This window comes from Caretta caretta, chromosome 13 (assembly GCF_965140235.1).
Source record: "Caretta caretta isolate rCarCar2 chromosome 13, rCarCar1.hap1, whole genome shotgun sequence".
In the NCBI taxonomy this organism is placed as follows: Eukaryota; Metazoa; Chordata; order Testudines; family Cheloniidae; genus Caretta; species Caretta caretta.
Window position 1 is genome coordinate 20536615 of NC_134218.1, and position 27818 is coordinate 20564432.

General features: G+C 48.2%; 1 protein-coding gene across 1 annotated transcript; it reads right to left on the reverse strand.

Moving 5' to 3' along the window:
- On the reverse strand, nt 1–27317 carry KCNS1 (potassium voltage-gated channel modifier subfamily S member 1). Its single transcript, XM_048820529.2, has 3 exons — nt 26812–27317; nt 19730–20722; nt 1–2744 (listed from the first exon to the last, which is right to left on the reverse strand). Exons 2-3 carry the CDS (start codon nt 20693–20695, stop codon nt 2289–2291), a joined length of 1422 nt encoding a protein of 473 aa, XP_048676486.1. The 5' UTR covers nt 20696–20722; nt 26812–27317; the 3' UTR covers nt 1–2288.
- Between the last annotated feature and the right edge of the window lie 501 nt (nt 27318–27818).

Genomic DNA, 27818 nt, shown 5'->3' on the forward strand with positions numbered 1-27818 from the left:
GTCATTGGTTTCTTGTTTTAATCTGGGGTCAGTCAAATCACCCATTGGATGTGCACACTGTGTTCTGGAGCTAGCTCCCAGCTCTGCTCTGCTAAGCTAAATGATAAACTCTGCTGTAAGGAATGGGGGTGCAGGAGTGTTAAGCGATGAGCACCTGTGCTTGTGAGCAGGGTTCAGGAGGGGGACAGTGACGGTGCAAGAACGTGCTGGGCAACTTACATTCTAAAAGTTAGGGATCGGAATGAGCAAAACAAGGCCTTGGCTGCTTCTAAAAATGTGCCTCTGGAACCAAAAACGCATCCCGGCAGAGATCTGGGGATGGACGTTAGCCACTCTCTGTATGCAGGTGTGGAGCGGGGAGTGGAGCAAGACCATGCGAATGAGGCATTTCAGGGGGGTGGGTGCTGGAAGGGCCAAGGAGATGTTTGAAAAGCCTTGGAGGGTAACAGAGTTAGAAAGGACTGGAGCACATCCAAGGAGGCAGCGGAGAGCAGTGGGGAGGGTCAGCGAGAGATGGCTGAATTTGGAACCAAAACTAAGTGTGGAGATTTCACAAGCCCTGCCCAGACACAGCAGACTATCCTGTCCAGAAGTTCAGGGCATTGGAGTTTTGTTTCACTATGTAACTAGCCTGCAGCAGACAGTCACTGCACACAGCCGAATGGCCAGTACTCGGCAATTTCGCCAGAGGTAGAAAGCTGTGAGAATGAAGGCAAAAAACCCTATAGGGATCATGGAGCATGTGTCTAGGTACAGGCCATGGTTTATCACTCTGCTTTAGGGCATCACGCATACAGCAATGACATTGCCTCTTCTTGCTACATCTGTCAAATCTCTTGCAAAGCTGCTCTCTCCGGGGCTTTCCTATCAGAGCACTGGCAACCTCTGCCAACAAACACACTCTCTACACATCTCTTGGGGCAGATTTGGTGTGAGCAGTGGGTTTGCTGGCTGTCTGGCCAATGCACACCATGCCAGTTGCACACAGGTATGCTATGTGGCTCAGTGCCACGCTGGGGAACATGTGGGAAATGCTGGGAAATATGAAGTCATCTCACAGCCTTACTGAGATCTCTCCTAGGACTTCCCATGTGGTGTCAGAGAGCCCAGGGCAAACCCAGCCTTCTGCCTCTCTCCAGAACATTGCTCCTTGGGGGGATGATGCTCTGAATACAGCAAGTGTCATGACTGCATGTCACTAATGAAGGCAAATGCATGCGCTGAGATGAGGGTCCTTCCAAGGGCAACTGAGGATGATTCCAGCTTCAGCTATGCACTAGGAGTAAAACAGAACATCCTATGTAACTCTCTCTCTCTATTTTCCTGGTACGCCCCTCACCATGGTATCTAGGCCCCATTAACTTTATCACCCTTATTTTTCCTCTTTATTCACTGAAAGGATATGACCAGCTTAGGCTTTTCCCAGGACTGAAGCTGTAAGGAGGATGGGACCCAGCGTTTATATCAGCTCTCACTGTATACCCGCAAGGCAAGCAGCCAGGTCTGAGATGGGCTTACTCATCACACTCCAGTGCTGCAGAGAAGACATTGTGAGGTCGTGCATTCCACCCCCCTCCTTTGGCAACTTTATCCATTGTGAACACTATTGTAATTTGGATTTCACTTCTTGTCTAGGGGAGGGCAGGGAAGGGGATTAGGGGCTGGCATTAACATTATGATGGACAGTGACAGAACGTTAGGCTGCAGGATGATTGCCCTTAGCTAACCAAGGACTTTGGGAACCATTCCTGGAGGCTAGTTGGATACATTGAGGTCTCCCTGTTTCTTCCGTTGGTTTCCTTTTCTAAGTGCATTATGTTTAATTCCAAATTTCCTGGCACCTGCTTATAGGTCCTTTTTGGGGCACTGACAGCATTGCCATTAATACAGTAAATATGGTTAATTCAAGAAGTGCCCAAATGGGTACAGCTGCTGCGTGCTGCCCCACTCAAGATGGGTATACTGCTTTGAGCCCTTGGCTCTGAATGGCCCTTGCTCGGCAGAGGATGAAGTCCAACATTGTGTGGAGTGCTAAGGGAGGCCAGATGAACGTCCGGATAGCTTGTGCACCACAGAGTCACTCTTGTTCTAGTTCTGGTAGCTTCATCATCCTGGCAGAAGAATGATACACTGCGTGAGCAGGTCTGCAGTCTCCGCTCCTGTTCACTTCCAGTGAGAGAGGCGGTGGGGGGAGAAGGGACAGTACCATACAAACCAGATCCTTGCTGCCATGCGTCTCCAGGACAGAAGGTGCCAGAGAGGAGCCGTACTCTCTAGCCTCAGTACGGTCAGTGAGCAGGAAGGGCGTCTCTGGTCAGGTCATGGAAATCCTCTCTGCCTTCTGCCTGGAAGGCTTCCCCCAGAGCCTCTGAGTCATGGCTCTGGCTGGGATAATTCTCAGAGTCCTCGGGCTCCTTCTTGTCGCTGTTCCGCACAGCAGCCTCGAGGGCCTTCTGCCTGCGGTAGAAGTGGGAGAACTTGTTGAAGATGATGGTGATGGGCAGAGCCACCACCAGGATCCCGCCCAGAATGCACCCCGAAGCTGCCAGCTTGCCGGCCACGGTCACAGGCACCACGTCGCCATAGCCCACAGTTGTCATGCTGACTGTCCCCCACCACCAGCAGGCAGGGATTGTGTCGAAACCAACGTCCTCTTCCTTTTCGGCTGTGTAGGCCACTCCAGAGAACACGGAGACTCCCACCGCTAGGTAGAGCAGCAGGATGCCCACCTCTCTGTAGCTGTGCTGAAAGGCAAAGCAAAGGGAGAGTCAGCAGAGGCCCTGACGCTGTCTACGGGGCCAGAAAACAAGACCTAATGAGCATGAATACAAACCAGGCTTGCTTCCGACATCCCTCCCTCTCGTTCTCTAATATTCCGACTGGTTCTCCTGCCTCGTGTCTCATGTTCTTTCCCTGGAACTTTGCTCTTTGCCTTGGTGTCACACGGGAAGGCGGGAATCCATCCCACTGAATTAGAACTAGCAGTCTCTCTCCCTTCTCTCTGGTGTGTGGGCACCTTAAATATTCCAGTAGAGGATTTCAGGTTCCCACCATATGGGGAAAAGGCATTTCTTTGGGAATGTGGGAAGCCGAGCTGGAGACAGAATTCTGCACTTGTTGGGTGCGGGAGCTTTGTGCTATTCTAATTGTTTGCAATTGGCAGTCTTGAGCCAGCTGCTGGGTAGAGTGTTCACTTGCCGTCTATCCAAGAGCTGGCACCAGTTTGAGCTACATATGGGGGCAACTGAAGCTCCCTGAAATCCATGCCCTGCTGGGGCACCTCTCCAGGTCTGACTCGAGCTGCACTGCTGATTCCAATTCCTGCCTATTGCAGGATCAACCAGCAAAGCCCTGGCCATTTCCAGTGGTGTTACTGTGAGGGAGGAATGAACCAGGGAGGGACCAGTGACTCTCCTGCCTAGCGCTCATGGAATTTCTGCACTGAGCTACTGGAGTCCAAATGGCCCGAGTGTCCACTGATGCTTTAGACTAGACTCTGGTTTGTATGCAGCTGAGATGTGAACCTGTCTGGGATCTGTAGCATTTGTCAGGGACACAATTGATTTCCCAGTAGCGAATCAATATCTGTCATTCTCTTCCCTTTTACCACTTGTAAGCCTGCATTCATAATAGGAAGGAAGCACCTCCATGGAGCCAGATGCTGGGCAATGAGCAAGGCCCTGCCAGCAGCTGTACAGCTCAAGAGAAGGGCATGAGCCAGGCAAGGCTAGTGTGGTTTTCTCTCATTGTTTGTCACTGCCATTTCATGGGAGGCTTGTCTGGGAGCCTCCTGATGATTCTTTGTACCCCCTCCATACCACCAGACCCCATGAGGGATGGATCCATCCTTCTGGCAGAAGAAGATTAGCGACAGTGTGTCACCATTGCTAAGTTAGTTTCCTGGGGAGCTGGGGAGCAATGCAGGGTGCTCCCTGTCCTCGGGAGCAGAGCATTCTGCCTTCACAGAACTCCCAAGCTAGGAGGGAGGGGAGTTATGTCTGAGTTTAGAACTGATGTAAGCCCCCTGCATTAGATTAATGGGGTCTCTGTGACTTTGGTGCTTTCTAGAGCCCCACAAACATCTGCTCACTGCTTCTGTTCCAAAGGTCCAACACTGCAACCTGCAGCGTGAGCAGGAACTGCAGATGGACGGGGCAGCTGTGATGGGCTTGGAAAGAGGATGGAGGGTGAAAGAGGCGCAGGTGCAACTGCGGGGGTGAAGGCAGGCGGGGCACAGGCAGAGATCAGAATAGCCCCAGAGACTCTCTTCCACGACCAGCAGCTCAGTCCTGCCCCCTGACCCACTCAGTCCAGCCGTACGGTCCACCCCATACCACTGCCAAGCCTATCGGTGCTTCCAGACTCCTCTGCCCCCTGAGGCTTAGAGGTGGGACGTAGGCTGCGAATGAAGGCCACAGGAGGTTTAAATGCTGTAGGCTTCACTTCTTTAGCACAGATAACACTGACCGGCATTTTCAAACCTGGGGGTCTAAAATTAGGCTCCCAAATGCAGCTTTAGGCCTTCAATGTACATGGCTGGATTTTTAGAGGTGATGGGTATCCACCACTCCCCTGGACTTGGCGCTCCACTGGAGTTTAAAGTGAGGGATGGCTGGAAGCTGATAACTTACAGTCAAACCCGGGTCCACTGCTGCCTCTGCTGTGGGAAGCACAAGGGGTGGTCAAGGTTCAAGGCTGGAGCCCTGTTAATTCCGTGGGCTGAGGGTTTGGTTTCATCAGCACGGTTTGGCAGTGCTCCTGGCACTGCTGCCACATCCGAGGACAAGGACTCTTCTGCTCAGCAACTGCCACGTGCACGTCTCAAGAAAGGCTGCTGTGGGCGGGGCGCCTGGCACATGCACCAACCACTCTGAGCTGCTGTCGTGCCAACAGGCCAGGTCCGTAGTGTGTCAATCCATCAATGTCACCGCTGCATGTCGTGCTGTCACATGTCAGGTGGGAAACAGCGGGCGCAATTCATCAGAGGGGAGGAATACAGAGTCACGTGGGCTGAACGAGAGCTATCGGGCAGCCTGCTATTTATAGGCAGCGACTAAGTGACAAATCGGGAGGGACAGTAGCACAGCGACAGCACATGGAAGTCAAAACACAGAACAGTGCAGACAGCTCAGAGATACAGATCTCATCCTACACAACATGGAGACAGAGGGTAGTGAGGGGAGGCTGCTACAGGAGGAACTAATCAAGGCACAAGAATCCAGAGGTCAATGCAGCAGAGAAAGGGTTACAGGAAATAAACTCTCTGGATATGTATGTAATTTACACCTGGAGCTAATGGGACGCAGCCTCCTGAATCAATACTGTACTCTAACCTTTTTATAGCAATCATTACATTACTTTCAGCTTCTACTCCTCGGCCTTTGGGGAGGAGAGGAAAAATATTCTTCCCAGAAAAGCTTCTAAATAGAGAGGCTTCCCACCCCTTCCCCCATCACCCCTGCTAATATGGTCTCCTCTAATTACACTTGGACACATTCTCCTTTTATCTTGGCAGAACTCTGGATATCTTCTAATGGGAAGTTTCTCCCCCACTGAAATAATTTTCTTGTGTTGTTGGCAGGAGAGGAAGCCTTGTGTTCTTGGGAAGGAATAGGAGTGAGGGGGACTGCACCTAGCAAGGGAAGGGCTGTTTACTTTAGAAAGCCCCCATCCTACTGGGTGTTGGAGAAATGGCTAATGAGAGCTGTACTGACTGAATTGATGAACCCACTTTGCTCCTCTAACTGAGGCTGATAACATCTTCAAACCTTTTGAATAAGCTCAGGCTTTTGGTGGAGATTTATTTCTATTCACCTGGCAATGTTTGCTGTATGATCCCAAGGGGAGCTGACAGGCAGAGTGACAGCTTCTTCCTTTTAACAACCTCCTTCCTTAAACATGGGCAGGCTGCTTTTGACAGAAGCATGTCATCTAGTGTCACTTACTAGCCCCCAGGGATAGTTACCTTGCACTGATCTGGAGTCCTTTCCTGAGTCTTGGTAGATCAAGGCAGGACAGGAAAAAGATGGAAATCTTTAAAGATGGGATGTTTTCTACTGGGCTTGTTTACACAAGGTAGTCACATTGGTATCACTTAAGGTGTGAATTTAAACTGATAATTAAACCTGTACCAAAGGCCATGTGGGACATTCATTTCAGTGTAAGAGTGGTTTAGTTTGGTTTTGCTTAAGTCGATTGGAAATAGGTTTCACTGAACAGAAATAAAGCATTTTCCTAACCAGGAGAACTCTATGGCCAGCAGAGTTAAGGACAATGAGTTTTTTCCAAGTATATTAGGAACAAAAAGAATCCTAACAATGGTACTGATCCAATACGAGATGGAAACGATAGAATTATCACTAATAATGCAGAAAAGGCAGAAGTGTTCACTAAATATTTCTCTGGGGGGCGGGGAACCAAATGATGTCGTCATATCATATGATAACTCTTTCCATTCCACTCAGTAGCTGCTGTTTTAACATCCTCCTAAAGTTAATCCTTTGTAAATCAGCAGACCCAGATAATTTACATCTCACAGTTTTAAATAAGATGGCTGAGGAGTTCACTGGACCATTAATGTTGATTTTCAATAAGTCTTGGAATACTGGGGAAGTTCCAGAAATCTGGAAGAAAGCTAATGGTGTGCCAATATTTTTAAAAAGGTAAACAGGATAATCTGGGTAACTTTACCTCTGTATTTGGCTCTGTGAATATTGTGTCCAGTTCTAATGTCCACAATTCAAACAGGAAGTTGAAAAATTGGAGAGGGTTCAGAGAAGAGTCATGAGAATGATTAAAGGATTAGAAAATCTGCTTTATAGTGATAAACGCAAGGAGCTCAATCTATTTAGTTTAACAAAGAGACGGTCAAGGGGTGACTTGATTACAATCTATAAGTGCCTACATGGGAACAAATATTTGATAATGGGCTCTTCAGTCTAGCAAAGGTATAACATGATCCAATGGCTGGAAGTTGAAGATAGGCAAATTCAGCTTGGAAATAAGGTGCAAATTATTAACAATGTGGTAATTAAACACTGGAAACCTTGCTTTCTCTCTCACACCTATCAATCCCTGAACCCCTGCATGTGCAACCAGTCCTAGGGTAATCCCTCAGACCACATGGCTTACGCTTGGTCTACAGTTAAAAGTTAGCTTGACATAGCTACGATGCTCACGGGTGTGAAAAATTCACAACAGAGAGCTGTTGCTATGGTGACCTAACTCCTCATATAGACACAGCTAGGTCGATGGAAGAATTCTTCCGTCTTCCTAGCTACTGCTGCTTGCAGAGGTGGATTACCTACAGCAATGGGAAAACCCCTTTGTCGCTTCAGGAAGTGTCTACTATGCTATGTTTCAGAGTAACAGCCGTGTTAGTCTGTATTCGCAAAAAGAAAAGGAGTACTTGTGGCACCTTAGAGACTAACCAATTTATTTGAGCATGAGCTTTCGTGAGCTACAGCTCACTTCATCGGATGCATACCGTGGAAACTGCAGCAGACTTTATATATACACAGAGAATATGAAACAATACCTCCTCCCACCCCACTGTCCTGCTGGTAATAGCTTATCTAAAGTGATCATCAGGTGGGCCATTTCCAGCACAAATCCAGGTTTTCTCACCCTCCAACCCCCCACACAAATTCACTCTCCTGCTGGTGCTAGCCCATCCAAAGTGACAACTCTTTACATAATCAAGTCGGGCTATTTCCTGCACAAATCCAGCAGGAGAGTGAGTTTGTGTGTGTATGGGGGTGGGGGGGATGTGAGAAAACCTGGATTTGTGCAGGAAATAGCCCGACTTGATTATGTAAAGAGTTGTCACTTTGGATGGGCTAGCACCAGCAGGAGAGTGAATTTGTGTGGGGGGGTGGAGGGTGAGAAAACCTGGATTTGTGCTGGAAATGGCCCACCTGATGATCACTTTAGATAAGCTATTACCAGCAGGACAGTGGGGTGGGAGGAGGTATTGTTTCATATTCTCTGTGTATATATAAAGTCTGCTGCAGTTTCCACGGTATGCATCCGATGAAGTGAGCTGTAGCTCACGAAAGCTCATGCTCAAATAAATTGGTTAGTCTCTAAGGTGCCACAAGTACTCCTTTTCTTTTTACTATGCTATGGCGCTACAGTACCATACATGTGCTGCTGCAGCACCTGTAATGTAGACATGGCCTTAGCCCTATTCAAGCTTTGCAGCGTGTCCCAGTGCTTTGGACAGTAGCCTCCTATTGTTTCAGTTATCACAACATAAAGAAGTATTTAATTGCTCTTTCCATTTTGCCTGAATGAAGGATGCTTAGGCTTTAACCAGGTCTGTAATAGTTTATAGATCAGAGACCTGCTGAATGGCATCTATGAACACCTTTCAGCAGAAAGATATTAAACAAAATGAGATTAATCTCCATTTGCTTTTCTTCTCTTCCTGCTCCCCCTGCATCACACTTGCTCCCCTGACGCAAACACAGTCCCCAATTTTCCAAGCCCCTCTCAGGCTGGGAGTCACTCCCCCTCAGTCTTATTCAGTACTGCTCTTTCCTATGTTAGTGTCAGTGAAAGGTGCTGAGCTGACAGCCCCGGAGTCGGTTTATCCATAGAGCAGCACGCACAGCCACAGCACAGCACCATCCACCCCCAGCTACTCAGACTCCACACAGGCAGCTCAACGTTGGCTAGCGATCAATGGTCTCAAAAGACCTGGCATTATCAGTATGGAAAACTGTCTCCCATCCATCACTCAAATGAGACCATCCATCACACGGACGAACGTCATCTCCAAGCTGTTCCGGGGCCTGAAACCAGCCAGAAAGAAGTCCGAGAATCCTAGTCTGTCCAGATGTCCCTGGAAGTAAGCAAAACTGCCACTTGACTTCATAGATGCTGGAACTAGGGGTGGCTTGAAGTGGTTTCCATTATAGACAGGGTTTACAGTTTGGTTCAATGGCTCTTGGCACCCCCACAACACAAATTGTTCCTGCACCCCTGCTTGACTCTCTTTGATGCCTTAAGCACAAGAACAGAATCTCTCCTAATGGGAGGCTCTCACAGGACGCTCCTTGTCCTGCGAAGTTGACACCCCCCTCCCCCAGTAAAGCACTAGATAGTAGCTAAAACAGAAGAAATTCCCCTCCCCTCCCACTCATCATAAAATGGATTTATTTGGGGTTTGAACCCCCGTTGGCAGTCGGGCATCAGTGTTAAAGACAGGAACGCTTCTTAAGCTGCTTTTAATTAAGCTTGCAGTTTGTGGGATGTGGTTCAGACCTGGGCCTGGGTTTGCACCAGGCTAGCGGGTCTGGCTCAAACTAGGCAGGGCACTGAAGTCCCAAGCTGCCGGGGCAGAAGTAGTCTCGGCCCATCAGTTGGCAGTTCCCAAGGGGGTTTCTGTGATCCAACCTGCACACTGGCTCTGCCTTGCTCAGGTCTCCAAACCCAAGAAGAGGCGATGCCCGCTCTACTGTTGTCACTGAGAAGAGTGTGTATCGAATACTGAACACAGAACTGGCAAGGACTGGATGGACCGCCACCAGTGAGACAACAGCCCCTACCCCCGTTTCTGCCTGCTGACACAGGAAAAGAAGCCTGACTTCTCCATGGGTTTCCATGCAGTGCTGAGGAATCCGTGCCACTTCACCACCCCAGATACTTAAAGGTGATGGCATCACTCGTGTGTGTGTCAGTATCACATGTGTGCACAACAGAACTGCTCATTCAAATGGATCCTTTTATGCTCTGACTTTTGAAATCAGAAAATCAATGATAAGGCAACAGTGCAGAAACACCAGCTGGGGACTGTGGAAGTGTGAGACTTCCCCCTGTCCATGCTCAGGAAGGCTTCTGATCTGTTAAAACCAGTGTTCATGCCCACAGGGTGTTGTGTTTCTCACTCAGAGCTAAAATACAGCATTGTAGGCAGGTATCATCAGCTGCCGCAGAATCCCAGGACCCTAATCTCACTCCTCAGAGGATAAGCACAGGAGGAAATGGCTTTTACACAACTGAGTTTTAAAATGTGTTTCCTTCTGATCTGGAGCACAGAGAAGCAAGATACCAGAAAGCAAAGGGCCCCAACATGCATTATTGCAGGTGTCTATGTACAGCAACCAGACTTGCTTCTTAAGTTACAAAATACACCAGGCACCTCCTTAATGTAGCTGTCACCTTAACTCTGTGCAGCTTTTTTGGAAACACCTTGCAACTGCAGTTGCCCCCCACTGAATTAGAGTAAATGACCAATGCTCCTGTTCTCCAGTAACAACTGACCAACTCCATCTAGAGCCTGATCATGCTCTCCAATAACCAGGTCATGCACCTCACTGCACCCCAGGGCCTGCACAGTACAAACATGCAGCATCTGATCTTACAAGGGGCTCATGATGTGCATCCATGCCCTGGGAACAGGACTGAGTCCTGAGGGTATAAATAAAGGGAAGAAAGCAGCAACTATCATGCTAACCTATGGTGCTGTACACATGATAGAACCTATATCCAGCATCTGAAAGGGGGCTGAAGAAAGAGGAGGCCCTGGTGTTAAATATCAAGTGCTGTGCTGGGAATTACACAGCTGCCTCTGCTGGGCCTTACTGTTAACAGGTCTTTGTGCATGGCAGTAGAGAATAACTCTTTTCAGCAACCTTGAAAACATGCACTGGTCATGTAAGACTCAAGAGCTCACTGCTAATGCTTGAGCAATTTATGAACATGATTATATGACAGGGCTACCTGTGATAGAAGAGGGCTGGACTTAATGATTAAGCAGTTCCGTTCCAGTCCTATGTGTTACCGGGATAGCCCCAGCAGCTTAGACATGGGGAAAAACTAAAACAACAGTAACTTCCCAGTGTAGCTGACCAAGTCAATCTCTGTACCATCTGTAAGGATAGCATTCAGCAGCTGTTGTTTGCCTGAACACTTAGGTTAGCAAGAGAGCACCAGTGTGTGATTGAAGGAGGATGGATCAACGATGATGGGTAGGGCCCTATCAAATTCACAGTCCATTTTGATCAATTTCATGGTCATAGGATTTTAAAAATCAAATTTCATGATTTCAGCTATTTAAATTTGAAATTTCAGTGTTGTAATAGTAGGGGTCCTGACCCAAAAAGGAGTTGTGGTGGGGTCACAAGCTTATTATAGGTTTCAGAGTAGCAGCCATGTTAGTTTGTATCCGCAAAAAGAAAAGGAGGACTTGTGGCACCTTAGAGACCAACAAATTTATCTGAGCATGAGCTGTAGCCCATGTAAGCTCATGCTCAAATAAACTGGTTGGTCTCTAAGGTGCCACCAGTCCCCCTTTTCTTTTTAAGGTTATTATAGGTGGGTTTGCGGTACTGCTACCCTTATTTCTGGGCTGCTGCTGGCGGCAGCACTGCCTTCAGAGCTGAGCAGCTGGAGAGCGGCAGCTGCTGGCCAGGAGCTCTGAAGGCAGAGCTGCTATCAGCACCACAGAAGGAAGGCTGGCATGGTATGGTATTGCCACCCTTACTTCTGCGCTGCTGTCTGCAAAGCAGGGCCCTCGGTCAGCAGCCGCCACTCCCCAGCCGCCCAGCTCTGAAGGCAGCAGCGCAGAAGTAAGGGTGGCATGGTCTGGTCTGGTATTGCCACCCTTACTTCTGCACTGCTGCTGGTGGGGTGCTGCCTTCAGAGCTGGGCACCAGGCCGGCAGCCGCTTTGACTGCCCAGCTCTGATGTCAGCACAGAAGTAAGGGTGGCAATACCGTGACCGCCCCCTGGAACTCCCTTTTGGGTCAAGACCCCCAATTTGAGAAACGTTGGTCTCCCACAAGAAATCTGTATAGTATAGGGCAGCATTCCTCAAACTGGAGTCTGCGAGGGTACTCCAGGGGGTCCACGGGCCCTCCCCCTCAACTCCTCCCCCTGCACGCTTGGGAACGGCTGTTCCACAGAGCGCAGGAGGCCTTGGGAGGGAGGGGAAGGAATGGGTGGAATCATATCTGGGGCCACCGGCCCCACTGATCAACTCTTCCCCCTCTCTCCCAGTGCTGGGGAACAGCTGTTCCCCAACGTGCAGGAGGCGCTGGGAGGGATTGGGGGAAAGGGTGCACTCAAGGGAGGTGGGATAAAGAGACAGGGTAGAGGAGAGGCAGGGTGGAGCAGGGGGGGGAAGAGGTGGGGTGGGGCAGGGGCCTTGGGAGAAGGGGTGGAGTGGGGCCAGGGCCTGGGGCTGAGTAGGGGGCTTGGAGGTCTGTGGCAAATTTTAAAATCAAAATGGGGGTCCTCGGGTTACTAAAGTTTGAGAACCACTGCTATAGGGTAAAAGCACACAAAAGACCGGATTTCATGGTCTATGATGCATTTTTCATTACTCTGAATTTGGTAGGGCCCTAATGATGGGGGATAGGAGAGGCCAGGAGGGTGACCACAAGGGCAGATGGGTTAGTGATGGCAAGCACTGATCAGGATTTTTCTGTCAACATTTTTGAATTTTTTGGTTTTTTAAACAGAAGATGCCTTTTCCACAAAACTAAAATGTTCCATGGGATGTCTGGCCAAAAAAATGCAACTTTCCATTACAAAAATCAAAATGAAGAATTTTGTTGTGCATCAGGTTGACCTGAATCGATACACTTTGGTTGGTCAAGCCAAACTGGAATGTTTGGTCAGTTCTACATTGATCTACATGTGCTTGGGCTACTGCAGTGCCTCATGGCCCCCATTCTCCTCAGTAGGCCAAGGTTTGACTACATCTCCCATGGTGCACTGTCATCTCCTCTGGTTGGACTGCTGCAGGACATCATGAGTTGTACCTAACCACAGTGTATCATGGGAGATGTAGTCTGGACAGGTAGCTGGGCCTATAGAGGACCATGGGAACAAGAGTTACCCAACCTACAACTCCCATGAGGTACCATGACAGCTCAGAGTGACAGATTAATGTCAAATCAAGACAACACCAAAACATTTTGACATATCTGAATTTCAGAATTTTCCATTCCACAAAACATTTCAGGATTGAAAGTCAAGATTGATTTGGGACAAAAACAAATGTTAAAATAATGGAATTTCCTATAGGATGGAAATGCCAAAGACTAAAGGAGGATTAATCCAAGATGGTTGATCCTTCATAGGACTGGATTTTCTTTGCTTGGCAATTTGAGCCAATTATGGCTTCTGAAGTGGTTTGTCCATCTGCTGGGAATGTGTAAAAACAACTACAACTCAAAAGGCTCAGGTCAGAAAGGGAAGACATTCTGGAAGCAGAAAGGATAGTAAGTGAAGACCTCCAAAATCAAATGAAACTGGGGGAAAAAATCCTGACCCTATTAAAGTTGATGAGAGTTTTGTCATTGACTTCAACAGGGCCAAGATTTCACCTTGGGAGTTGTGCATGCAGGGCAGATGGCAACCACTCTGTCTTCTAGCCCTGAGAAAAGGAGCTAAGCCAGTCAGTATAGCAAGGACAATTCAGCAAAAAGGAAGCAATTTCACTTGGTTTTCTTACCTTATATAAATTCACCCAACTGCTAAAAGGGACATGTTTTCAATGTGGGACAGTACAGAGATGTGTGTGCAGGTGAATAGCCAGATGACAAAACCCAGGGCCATGTTCTGAGTGCAGCAGTCCTAACTGCATCACAAATTATTTGTGTGTGTTCGTTTTATAGATAAGGTCATGGGCATAGTTTGGAGGAGTGGGGGGCATTGCCCCCCCCCGAACTGCAAGCCTTGGGCAGGCACGGAATTTTCCTCCTCATGGGTGGCCTCATTGACCTGACTGGAGCTGCCCCCACCCTAGTGTAGAAGTCAAACTCTGCCTATGGAGAAAGTGCTGCTCATAACACCACGTATTCAAAATGTGAGGCTAAAACTTAGGGTGTTCTCTCTGCAGAGTTCACTCAGGTGATTGGAAACTGGGTCTGAGCACCCAAGTTAGCCTGGGCCTGATGTGAGCAGCCACACTGCAAAGCCCTACCTGAGTTACTGCATCTGCACTGTAGCTGTACCACACCACCCGCATTATGTGTTGCTAGGACACTTGGGGACATATCCCATGATTCTTTGTGCTGTAGTAAGCTGAGCTGCTCTGATCCTTTCCTAGTGAATAGTGGGAGAACTTTTCTGTCCTTCTGGGCCCACAGAGGGAATTGTGGGAAGGCACTGGAGGATTATCAGCACTCACATGAGTCCGCCTACTTTCTCAGTGCAAAGTGGGTAGGTTACCAGCCTGAAAGTGGAACCTAGGCTGTAACCCAAACCCCCAGCCAGGCCAGCTTACCTTGGTTGAAAGCACTAAACTCAGGTGAGAGAGGGGTGTGTGTGTGTGTGTGTGTGTGTGTGTGTGTGGATGGATGGGAGGATGGTTATGGGCAACACCTGGGTAAGAGCCTGAGCTAGCTCTGCAGTGAAGACATACCCACAGAGATGGACAAAACCAGCATGAATCAGTGCAGACTGTGAAAAAGAAAAACCAGCCAACCTAGAGCTAAACATTAAGCGATTAAGAACTAGCTGAGTTAAGAGGTATACTTACCTGATACTAGTCAGAGTGCCCAATGCCTCAGATGGGAGGGTTCCTGGTGCAGTTCAGTAGCTTTCTGATTGTAACTAGTGACTGTACTTAGCAGATTTTTTGTGTGTGTGCGCGTGGTGATGTGGCACCTGCCAACTTGCTTTTCACCCGTTGGAGGAAGGAAATCAGAATGTGGATGTTCAGGTGTCCAGCAGCTGGTGTGTGTGTTTACACACGTTTTACTGGACTGTGCTATTTAGCCATTAAACAGTGTTTACAGATACAGATCTTCCCAAAGAACATAGAAGAGCAAGCGACTTGGGAAAAGAAAGTCCATGGTCCAGATGAGAGAATAAGGAGGCTGATTCCACAACAGGGTACAAACAAGGCTTTGCTTAGAGTGCGATCAGAAACCGCACAGCTCCTGACAAGAATTCCAAGGAGGAACAAGCTAATCTTCCTCTACCATCACCTGCAGCTGTGGATGCCAACGTGACATCCTGTGGGGAAAGCTAGGTCAGAGTGTGCAATGCAGCCCCTGACTTTCAGGGACTTACCAACTGGCTATAAAACATTTGCTCCAGGCCGGAGCATAGCAGCACCTTCAACAGCCCTAGCCTGGCAGCAATCAAGAGAAAAATTGTTTATACATTTTTAAAGAGTATCTGTTTAGCTACTGGGAGTTACTGGAGGGCAACAAAAGTAGGAGTTGAGTGATTCTGTAACTCAGACATTTCAGTTTTACAAACCGCGGCCAGGACTAGAACACAGGGGCTTGAGGAATCAGAGATTGTCATGTTCGGAAATTGGCAGCTGCCTGCGCACAGTCATTTGTTTTCAAAATGCATTGCTCCTTGGTAACTCCATAAGAACACAGCTGCTTCTAGTAAGTGACTGTGCAGGAGAGACGGTCGGTTTGGAAGAAATTACTATAATCACCCCAATACCAGCTGCTTTAGAAGACTCCCTACTATGCAACTACTGGAGCTAAACTAACTGGCTCTGATGAAATTGGAGCCCTAAAGCCAGAGAGGTTTGCCCATAACTGGCCTTCACGTGAGTCAGGGTAGTGCTTTTTCAAAAGAGCACACAAGATATTTTCTCTAATGCAATAAAGGAAAATCAAATCAAGCTCAGCTTCTATCTTAGGACATTAGGGTGATGATACAAATGAATAAACAAAAGGGACTGCAGTGTGAAGACTGGAAGTCACTCCTTGGCATATTCTATTGTGCCCATGTGGCATAAGACTCTGGAATCACGGTCCCGCCCAGGCACAAGTGAGAATTAAGGGGAGGAAGGATGTTCTCCTGGATAGAGCACTGGACTGAGACTCGGGAGATTTGGATGCACTTCCTGGCTTAGCTGTAGGCTTCCTGTGTGACTTTTGTAAACCTAGCCCTAAGTGACTTGCCCAGGGTATTTAGGATTTAAAGATACAGATAGATGCCTACCTGGGATTTTAAAAAGTGCCTGAGTTAGGCACTACCACTGACTTTCAATGAGATACAGCACCTCCCCTGTATTGCATGATAGCTGCATCCAGTATCACAAATTGGCCTTCCAACCCTGAAAGGGGCTAATTAGAGCAGAGAGGTTCTCCGATGTTTGCTGCCACTGCTGCCTCGCTGGCAGCATCTTGTGGAAGTCAATTTCATGCAGGCAGCCTCTTTGCAGCATGGAATGCCAGGGCCAATTGTTCAGAAAGTCAATAAAAATAAAAGAGGCTGGCGGGACAGAATAAAGTACAATAGCTAGGAGCAGACAATGAGGTTGGGGTGAAGTGGGGCTGGGGCTGGCTTGTAGCAGATCCTCTTTCCCATGGGTCTTTGTCCCCTGGAGAGGCTTTGTCAGAACCAAGAGCTGGATCCAAAGACCACAGAAGGCAATGGGAAGGCTCATTACTTTAATGGGTTTTGGATCAGGCCCAGGTGATTTGATGAACATCCAGAGTTTCTTTACAATAACAAACAGCAGAAATCTCACCACTCATGTCTCTGTGGCACTAATGCTAATCAGTTCACTTGCCAAAGAGGATACCAACTCCCTATTTCCCTCTTATGTCAATGGGCTTTCATTCCTCTGATGCTGTGTGCTCTTGCAGAAGGGAGGAAGTTAATGTTAACAATACTTTGTAATTTATTTGCCCAGCAAAAAAAGACTTAAAATCTGACACAGCAGTTTGGTGTTTTCAGTGAGATTTCAATCTCTCCCAAATGTTACAGCTGGACTCGATGGGATCACAAGTAGATCAAGAGACTTGCTCAGCAAATCAGTGGCTCAGGCTGAATCAAAGCACAGGAAAATCCTAGTTCCCCAGGCTTTACCCCCTCCATAACATACAATGAGCCTGTCAGTCCCCGCTCTGTTGTGCTGTCATTCACACTTAGCTGCAATACTGAAAGAGTTCAGGGAGCCTTTCCCACATCTACAGCTTTATTGGAATTCTGCAACCAAGAAAGTAACAATTTTACATTATGTTTGTAGCCATTCTTTGCCAGATTCCTCAGCTAAATGCTCACTTTTGAAACAGGTTTTCAGAAAGAAATGGAATTGTTTTATCTACTTAAGTAAGAACAGCTACGACTTTAGAAACAGCAATCTTAAAAACCACTTGAAAACATGGGCCTTAAGACATGTTTTGTGTTTCAGGCCTTTAAACATGTTTGTGATTTTAAATCACACCACTTTTCAAGTGTGCTGGTCTGGGTAGTGGGCCTCTCGACCATACACTGCAGAACCACATATGGGGATCATAATATAGGTCCCTGGGACCCTAGCACTAACTATTTTTGTCTCTGTGCATGTCCAAGAATTAGTCTTCCCAGTTTCTCAGGTTTCGCAGCCATTCCACCACTGTCAATCCAGTCCTCCTGACCCCAGGCTGGTTTTGGTGTGTGTGCTGTGCTGGAGTGACCACAATACTGAAAAATAAGAAATGAAAAGGGTTAAAAGCCACAGTGATACCCCATCTATCCCTAGGAATTCCAGGATTTATTATTTGTATTGCAGGGGTGGGTCTATGAGTCCAACTAATGGACCAGGTGCTGTATAAACATGCTAGGTGACAATTTCAGTTCAGTTTTGAATTCTAATACCTTCTTGGAAGGTATTGACTGTCTCCTTGGCTAGAGATAAAGGGCATACAATAGAAATTAACAGACACTTAGGAAAATAAGGGTATGTGGTACTGACAAGTTAATATGGGGGGCATGGGATGGTAATTTTGTATGACTAATAATGGTGACCAGACTTTTGAAAACAACTCTTTGCAGAGGGGCCCATCAAGAGGGAATGAGAGAAAACAAGGGGGAAGTCTGATAAATTTGCACTGGTGAACTATTCACATGGATGAGGATATAGGAGGATCATCCGTATGTGTTTTTCTGTGGGAGTGGAAGCAAATATGCATAGCCTCACACTTTGATAGCAAGGAATCTTTATGAATTTTTTTTTTTGGACATAGCTGCCAAGGCCTGGAGAAAAATACAGGCTGAGATTAATTGGTATCTCCATTAGCTTTCTAAAGATGTATTTGCTGTCCAACAGTAGGTGGGGCGGGCAGTATAGTTATTCCCCTAACTCTCCTGGGATGTGGTAGTTTAGATGTATATCATTTTGCTGGCAAAAGGGGAGGAGGACTGTTTCTCTGAACAGTAACTAGAAAGACAATGAAGTGCGTCTGCAAGTAAAGAGAACAGCTGCATGGTATTTAGGTGCCTCTGTCTGGCATGTGGGCTGATGGAATTCAAAGGAGAGGTTTTGGCCACAGTGCCCAATATGGAATTTTTTACAGTAAGAGTCTCTACTGTTTAGACGATACATGATTGCTATTATTATGATTAATTGTTTGTATTGCAGCAATGCTTGGGAGCCTGAGGCAACTGGGGAGCTGACCTTGAGGAATTACAGCAGGATTGAACTGACTGGGCTGGGCCAGGCCTGGCTTCAGCAGCTGCTATTTATGTGGTGGTGAATGGAGAATGGCAGGGGGGAACTGGTATGGCCAAGAGGCCAGTGGAGACTGGGTTAGGGATGGAGATTTCAGCCTCGTGAGGGTCCTAATACGGACACTAATAGCAGGGTTTGTAATGACCTCCGAAAACTCTTCCTCAGCCCCCATCAGTTCATTGAACAGTAAAGAGTTAAATACCTTCTGTAGAGGGCCCCTAGTCTGCAGACTCCTCTTCCTGCCAGACTTGTTTAACTGCTGTCTCTTCTGCTGTGTCTGAATCCTGGTCCGCTCAAAGAGTTCCTGCCAGTGTCTCAAGCATCTCCCTGTCTGGACCTGTGTCCCACTGGCCTGCTCAGGACAGGGTGCTAGCGTTCTCCAGCTCAGCCCTCAGAATTGCAGCCTGAGAGACTACAGACTGTGTAGAAGGGAAAGTGCCCAGAATTCAGTCCAGCTCTTTGTCAAAAAGCTACGTTTTCTGCCTTGATCTGGGCCTCTTGTTGTGTCCCAGGCCCTGTTATACTGGATGTACCTTCAGTCTTTTGGCCTTCTCTTGGCACCTGCTTGCCACTCCAAGCAAAGCCCACCTCAGCCAATCACTCAGACCACTAGAGCATTGCGAGCGACTGAGCTGACCTGGCCCAGGATCTCCTCATCTCCCTAGAGGGAGGGATGCCAGTGCTTGAGCGTTGGCCTCAGGCGAGCTGGCAGCATGCTCCTAGGAAGGCCCCCCCTCAGCCATGCCGGAGACAGAAGTAGAATGAAGCTGAAGCAGCTGGGTTTTGGGAGTAGATCACACAGCTGAGCTCCACGTTGTGTGCCATATTATTAGAACATTAAGTGGCTTCTGGCTAGCTTGGCCCGTGTGGCTCTTAGAACACACAGGCCAGATGAAGCCAGGAACTAGTCACACCACTGGCTCCATTACACCTGTGCTTTCTGACCACTCTGGTACTTTATTGGCAGAGACTGGCATAGTGGAGTATCACACGGCCATTAGCTTTCCTTGAAGCATGTCTACAAATCCAAGTGTGAATGCCTGTGTACCTTTGGGAGCAGTGTGTGTGTGGATGTAAAGTGCTACAGGCATTTTAAGGGGAGCACACAGTGCCTAGCATGCCAGATTTTTTTAGTATACTGCAAGATTTGTGACATTACCCTCAGGAACCTTCCAGCTTCCATGAGCTGGGACCCCAGTGGAAGTACTGTAGATACCTCTACCAGCTACACCTTATTGCAATACCAAACATATCTTTCACACCTAAACACCACAGCGATAGATAAGGACATAGAGTGGCGTTTACCTTCAAGGTGGCCCCTAGTGACCTCAGTCCAGTTGAATGCCGAGCCAGCTTCAGCACCCGGAATATCCTCATGAGCCGGAACACCTGAACCACCTTGCCCAGGTTCCCCAGCTCCGACTCACTGCCCACGGTCACATCCACCAAGAGGGTGATGTAAAAAGGCAGCACTGAGACAATGTCAATCAAGTTCAGCGGGTGCGTGAAGAACTTCTTCAGGTTGGGTGCAAGGAGCAGGCGGGAGGACACTTCAAAGGTGAACCAGGCAATGCAGAAATACTCCAGGTTGTGCAGGACGGGGTCGTCTAGCAAGTGGTCATCCTCGTCCAGTACCTGGTACTCAGGTATGCTGTGGATGCACACGGTGGCTATGGAAACAAGCACCACGCTGATGGACACAAAGCTGAAGAGTTTGCTGGGGATGGAGTAGCCTGGGTTCTCCATGGTGAGCCAGAGGCGCTTGCGCAGGTTGCCACAGCGCAGGGTGCTGTAGCGGAGCAGGTCGTGGTTGAAGTCCGAGATCTCGTCGGGGGATGTGTCCACGCTGCTGACCTCGCTCTCCTCGTCCCACTTGTAGTGCCGGCTCTCCAGCTGACGCTCATGGTAGCGGTAGCTGCAGCAGGAGTCCAGGAAGAACTCGTTGATGCCCCAGTACTCTATTTCCTGGCAGAAGGAGAAGACGCACAGCTCCTCCATGACATGCAGCTTCCCGGTCTGGTAGAAGTGCAGCACGTATAGGAAGAAGCCTGGGTTTCTATCAAAGTAGAACTCCCTGGCGCTTACATCATAGTCATCACAGAGCTGCAGGATGGACTCCTCCGAGTCGCAGGACAGCAAACGCCCCAGCCGGGTGTTGGGGAATTTAGAAAGAGCACTGGAGCTGAGCCTTCTTCGCAGACCCCCAACGTTAATGTTGATGACATCATCCTCAAAATCAGGATCCCAGTAGTTTAAGGTCTTGTTGACCATGATCAGTGGAGCTGCTGCTGGTTTAGCCTGTAGATAATAGACAGTGCAGTTGAAGTAAAGAGGTACAGTCTCTTTATGTAGTGGTCTTAAAAAAAAAAAGTGCAGTTCAGTTAAGTCATGGGCCAGATATATCCTGGGTGGCAGTGGATTAATTTTCCCTGTGTTTTTAAAGATGATCTGCAAAGGACTTAAAATTGGGGGGGCGGGGGGGTTTGCATAATGTTACCCAGAAGGCCTGAAAAGATTTTCCCCCTTCTGGAGAGGTTCCTCCTCCCTCCCCTCCCCCACGTTTCTTTTTTACCTTCAAAATGTGAGCCTCCAGTTTTGTTGAGGGCTACTGAAACATAAGGGAGTTAACTGTGACCTCCAGCACCTTAACTGAAAGGATGGAGGTGATTCCCCTGTTCAAAGTGATAATTAGCAATTGACGTTGGATAGGGTTTATTCCTCTCCCCACCCTCCCCCCTAAAGAAAAGAGTTTTAAACAGTATGACTAAAAACCCTCTTCCTCGTTGTAGATTAAAGTTTATACTGTCAGCTCTTGTAGCATCACCATTTCATCAATTCTCCAGTCAGAGAGCCTTACAGCCTTAAGAACTCTTTACTTTCTTATTAGAGCTGGTTGAAAAAAATGTCCTCGTCCATCAGAAAATAAAGTTTAATCAAAATCAGAATGTTTCATGGGAATGTGCCTATTTCAATGAAATTTTTGGTGGAAAATTTGCCACTAACATCAGAAATTATGAAAGTGCAGATATTAAAGTCATCTAGACACACTTTCAGAGGGATGGCTACCTGGCTTCTGCTTGTGAACTCTCAAAACTGTGCACCTGCCCTTTGTTGGTACAAACACCTGCAGAATCTTTTAAAGATTCCAGAGGTATCCGAAACTGCACCCATAAAGCCCGCTAGGGCAAACAGAATTTGTGCACAAAATCTAACACTAGAATTCTTTCAAGCTCACATGCAAGGGTTTGCATTGCAAGATGCACACCACCTTATCTCAAAGTAGTCCTTTGGTGGGATGGGACAGGACAGGAGTGCTGGTCTCTTTGCCAACAGACATTAGATTGGTGCTCAGTTTCAGAGATTAAAATTTCTCCATGGACAGACAGTTTCTCAGGGTTTTCCGTTGATGGTTTTGATCAGCCTGGTGTTAAAAAAGTCCCTTTGCTCCTCTGCCTCAGTCACATGGTGAATTTCTCAAAACACACAAGTTGCACAAAAACAAAACACACCACACACAGAGGCCATATACCCTGTGGAAGACAGGGCACTAATAGTGAACGCTGCTGTGCGGCACAATGGTTGGAGCTCTGATCAGAGAGAGATTCCCTTACAGCACTTCACAGTGACGATAGTAGAGGCTCAACTCCAGGGATATTGCTGAAGCGGTATTTTTCCTGCTCTGAACTTCTTTTCAAAAGATCTCAATGTAATATTCCAAAGCTTGCTGGCTTCAAAGTGGAGCTACTGATGCTTTGAGGTTCCTGTAAGTGCTGCCAACCTGTGATTTCTCTCTGTGAAATGGATTGAATGAGATCAAGTAATATCCATTAATTATTAACCCTCTGAGTGTGGAGCCTGTTTTTCAACAGGGAAGGAGCAAAGAATTTGCAATTGGAAGTTTATACACAAGCTCTTCCTTGACATCTTCAGCCACATTGCTGAGCGTTATTCAGCGCCACGTTACACAACTGCATCCCCAGGACATGTGCTTTTTAGAACATTGAGAACTTGACATTTTTAGATTTCTAATGGGTTCATAGGTCACTGGGCAAAACACCAAGGCCGGGAGTGGCTGGACGTGGCTTTCACTGGTCTCCGAAATCCAGTGAGAATGTTTTGAGAGTCAGGGAGGGATTGCATATATTTCTCACTTCTAAAGCTATGTCTACACCCGTGGTTCTCAACTTTTCCAGACTACTGTACCCCTTTCAGGAGTCTGATTTGTCTTGTGTAACCCCAAGTTTCCCTCACTTAAAAACGACTTGTTACAAAATCAGACCTAAAAAATACAAAAAAGTGTCCCAGCACACTTTTTTATTACTGAAAACTTGCTGACTTTCTCATTTTTACCATATAATTATAAAATAAAGCAATTGGAATATAAATATTGTACTTACATTTCAGTGTACAATGTATACAGATCAGTGTAAACAAGTCATTGTATGAAATTTTAGTTGTGTACGTACTTTGCTACTGCTTTTTATATAGCCTGTTGTAAAACTAGGCAAATATCTAGATGAGCTGATGTACCCCCTGAAAGACCTCTGCGTAGCCCTGCTTGAGAACCACTGGTTTACGCGAAAGCTTAGGCTGGTATAATTTATGTCGCTCAGGGGTATGAATAAACCACCCCTCTAAGCGACATAAATTACACCGACATACACGTTTGTGAGCACAGTGCTATGCTGGCAGGAGAGCTTCAGCCATTCACGGAGGTGGTTTTATTACGCCGACGGAAGAGCTCTCTCCCATCAGCGAGATACATTGATACAGCTATGCCACTGCACGTATAGCCATGGCCTAAGCCTGGAGTTGAGCAGGGAGCCTGCAACTTTTGCTACAGAAGGATCCTTTTTGTCTTGGGTGGGTAACGGCGTGCCCGTTAACAGAGATGCAGGCACAAAAAAAGCTGAAAGGGACTTTGGAAGTTCCCCTTTCACAAGCCATGTCTAATCATAGGAATAAAACCCAGAGGCAGGTTTGAAATGGAGGGTCTGGGAGAGAGACTAATGCCAGATTTGTGCTAAACAGCCTAGCAAAGGCATCCTTTAACTCTGTCTCTCTGAGCCACAGCTCCTTAAAGAAACACGCTCATCAATGCATAAAACAAACGCTCACATTTCACTGTGTCTGGAGGAAGCGATTGTCTGATAAGCCTCAGAGCTTAATTGCATCAGTGTCTTTCCTTTCAAGTCCTTTCAAAATCAACATTTAAAAAAAAATATGAACATGGGGAGGTGGTGGGGGTATGTTACTTTTAAGGGAGAAAATGGAATTTCCATGACCTATAATCTTCTCCATGGAACACTTCCTAGCAGTCCATCTGTGGCGAAGTGATGACTAATCCAGGTTCCTTCCAGAAGGATGCTTGTGAATTCAAGCTTCTGTGGGGAAGAGACATAGCCCGACATCGTGCCGGAGCATCTGCATACACCCCATGAAGCAGCAGCTCAGAGGTCCTGAGCCAGAGGTCACTGAAAACAATGGAAACTTCACCTGACTTCAGTAGGCTTTGGATCAGGCCCTCGGGGGAACAGGCAACTTGTGCCTGCTCAGAGGTTTGCATCTGCAGTCAGGGGTGGTGTCAAAAGCATTTGAATGCTGTGCTCCATCTTAGAATTCCTTTTACATGTGATAACTTCTTCTAGTAATATCTTCAGATAAGAGATGTGTGCATCACCCTTTAAAGCATCCGATAGGCTGGCCCTGGCTATTTCCCAGCTTGGGAAAAATGGGCCTGTGGAGGTCACAAGCCTTTTGTATTAGAATTGTATTACCCATTCTTGCATTGAAAATATTGGGGTAGGGGGAGTGTCATCAACAATCTGAGCTGGTCTCTTCTGATGTTAGTTTTCTAATGGGTGACATTAATTCTGCCCACATTTAACTCCGCTGTCTAGAAATGCAACGGTAAATAATATTTTGATGGCTCTCCCTGGGGGGTTTCATTGTCACTAATGTAAGTGCAAGAAAAAAAAACAATGTTCAGCTTAAAAAAAAGCCCTGAGCCAAGACCTAAGCACTATCTCCAATATCAGGTAATAAGACATGGAGCTGTTTTACACTTAGAGAAATAAGCTTTTGTTTTCTCATGGATTTTTGGAGAGCTTTTTTACAGCACAATGGACAATGAATACGAATGAGACTGTCTGGAATTATGTGTAAATTTGCAAAATTTCCCCATTAGTTTAAAGTACTCATTCAAAAATCTATACCTTAATGGAAAAATACATTGGGATAATGCTGGTTTCTTCTTGCTAAATTTACATAATGTATTTCAAGTGTTTTAAGGAGACAGTCATCAGAATTACACAAGTTTCATATAGATGGATGCTAAAAATGCATTGTGCTTTTAAATAAAAAACAATCTTGTGAAAACATTCTCTTTTTGAAGCAGGTGTCTGAGGCAGTAGATATATATCACGCACATATATATATATGAAGTGCATCCATACAACATGCTAAAACAGTTTCCTTGGACAACACACTTTTTTCAAATAAAACTTTCAAATAGAAGGTATATACATTTATTCTAAAATGGCCAAGACCTTTTTTCTCTGAAAATATTGGGAAGATTGAAATATGTATTATGCACTTGCTGAGAAGCTTAAAACTTGAATCGCAGCCCTGAAGTAAACACATATATGTATTTTTCTTGAAGTGTAAAGTGTGCTTGAGATTAACAGCTTTCAAAACTTTGCCCAACACATGGATACTTCCCATTTTGACTGAGATTAAAAGCAAATTTCCCCAGCAGAAGCAGTTAGCGAGGCTGGTATTTTTTAGTTTTAAGGCACACTTCCTTTCATTGTAGCTCACTTCTAAATCCTCACTCCTGCAAATTCTGTGAACATATTTTTGACAAACTGCTGCAGTCGAATCCTAGAAACGTTTACACGGTACGTGAATTACGATGCACCAGGTATGAAAGTCACCTGTAAAGTGTCCCTTTGTGGGGGGAGGGCAGTAGTGCTGATTGCATTAAAACACATGGCCGCAATATCTAAGCTGTTTTTCTAGTGTGTGAAGACAAGGAAGCAGATCTGCAGGGGCTATCTGGGGGAAATGCACTTTGGGTCCAGCAGCACTCATGGAATTCTTAGCAATAATTTTATTACATGCAAAGTGCCTTTGCAGAGTCCTCCTGCCTCTTCCCCTGACTGATTTCTGTTTGTCAAAGGATGCCCAACAAGCCATTGGGAGCCTGGCCTGGAGAGCTGCAGTTTGCCTCTAATGGGCACTCCCTGTGATGGGAGAGGGGGACAGTCCCTGCTGCAACCTTTGCCCTCCTGGGCACCCTCTTTGTTCTTTGGAGGCCTGCTGCACTGAAATCAGTGGAAAGATTCCCATTGATTTTAATGGGCTTTGGGATCAGGCCCTGGGAGGTTCCCTGGACCCCAGTGGAGAAAGCAGTCTCCCAGGGGCTGATGCTATGGCTCAGCCAGGTGCCTCAAGGGGCCAGGGCAGAGGTGCTCAGACTGCTGCATTAGATGGGGATGAGCAGCTTGAGGTTTCCTGCAAAACCCCAGGGCTAAGGACTGGGGATCCGCATCCCTGCTCCCTTCCCAGTTCAGAGAGGCTTCCCCTCTCCCTGGGGTCCCATCCAGATGGCTGTGGCAGCAAATGTGCATCAACCTCACTGCAATGGGGAAGCACCAGACCCTGCTTGGGAATCCCCAGATTAACTGCAGGATTCCCCAGCCCAGAGCCACCCCCCCCCCCCGCTACTCAGCCTCTGCTCCAGGTGGGAAGCAGCAATGCCAGAGATTGCCGGTGGGAGCCCCCTCCTCCTTCAGCCTGCGGCTCTGCATGGAAAGCATGTGAGTGACTCAAGGTCCACAGCCCCCGGCAGCCAGAAAGTCCTGGGCAAGAGGAGAGGGCAAAACAGGCTGCCACTAAAGCCCACCTGTGCCTGGGGAATAGGCTAGGGTGTCCTGCACATGGGGTGCTGCCCAGGGGAGGGGAGGTAGAGATCCTGCACAGGATCTGTGTGTGTGTGGGGGGGGGGGAACCACCCCAGGGAGGAGAAACAGAGACCCTAGCACAGGGTGTGTGTGGGGTGCCACCCAGGGGAGGGGAGGCAGAGACCCTGCACAGGGTGCGTGTGTGGGGCGGTGCCACCCAGGGAAACAGAGACCTTGGCACGGGGTGTGTGCCACCCGGGGGAGGGGAGGCAGAGACCCTGCACAGGGTGCGTGTGTGTGGAGGGGTGCCACCCGGGGGAGGGGAGGCAGAGACCCTGCACAGGGGAGGGGTGAAGAGGGAGACCCTGGCACGGGGGGTGGGGAGTCGCACCTACGGAGGGGAGGCAGAGACCCTGGCGCAGGGGGGTGGGGATGCCCCTAAAGCCTCCCCGAGGCGCTGGGCACCGCGTGCCCCTCTCTTACCTGACAGCCCAGCAAGCCGCAGCGCTGCGTGTGCGCCTCCCGGACCAGCCCCTCAGCCCCTGCGCCCTCTCCGGGGAGCCCGGGCAGAGCCTGGCGCCTCCATGCTGGGACCCTGCCTCTGTCTGGCCGCCCCGCGCGGCCGGCAAGCGGAGCTGGGAGGTGGCCGGCCCTCGCTCCTGCTCTCCTAGCGCCCGGGCTGCGCGGTGCCGGCTCCGGGCTGGCTCCGGCCGCTCCTGCGAGGGGTGAGCGCGAGGCACCTGCCCAGCCTCCCCGGGAGCGGGCTGCCCGCGCCCATCCTCTGCCTTTTAAAGCCCAGCCCGTCCGCCCCAGGAGCCAGCGGACAGCTCAGTGCTAGGCACCGTCTGGAAGTTCCCCTTGTATCCACTGCAAGAAAAAAACTCCTTAGGGATCAGGGGGCATTTGACGCACTCCGAGCTGCCATCTGCTCCTCTCGGCCGAGCGCGGATCTCCCCTTGTGAGCTCAGCAGCAAATCCCCGAGAGGAACCCAGGCTGCTCGGGAGCCGGTGCCCAGGCCCCCTGCTGCATTACAGTTGTGCTGTGCCCGGGCGGCAGCCTGGACCCCCCGGGGGGAGGGGGGCAATTAATTCGGACAGGTGGTGTCCGAACGGGAAAGTGCCCCGTAAGGGGTCTCTGGCATAATAACCCCCGCAGTCAATAGCTGCTGCATTTGTTTCTGATTGTGCATCCGAGAGAGAAAGAGATTCCCCAAGCTGCGGTCTCCAAACGGCCCCCAATAAGTGTCAGACATAAAAGTCAGCCCCAGGAGCGAGCTCCCCAGGCTGGAACAGGCAGGGCATCTGCTGGGACGACCGACCAAAAGGAGGAGGAGAGAGGGGCAGAGGGACTTTGGGGCTGATCCACAGCTCACCAAAGTCAATGCCCGTTGGTGCCAGTGGGCTTTGGATCAGGTCCTACAGGGATAAGACACGCATGTAGTGGAATAGTCATTGGAAAAACTAAACATGCATAACATTCAGCATGTTCT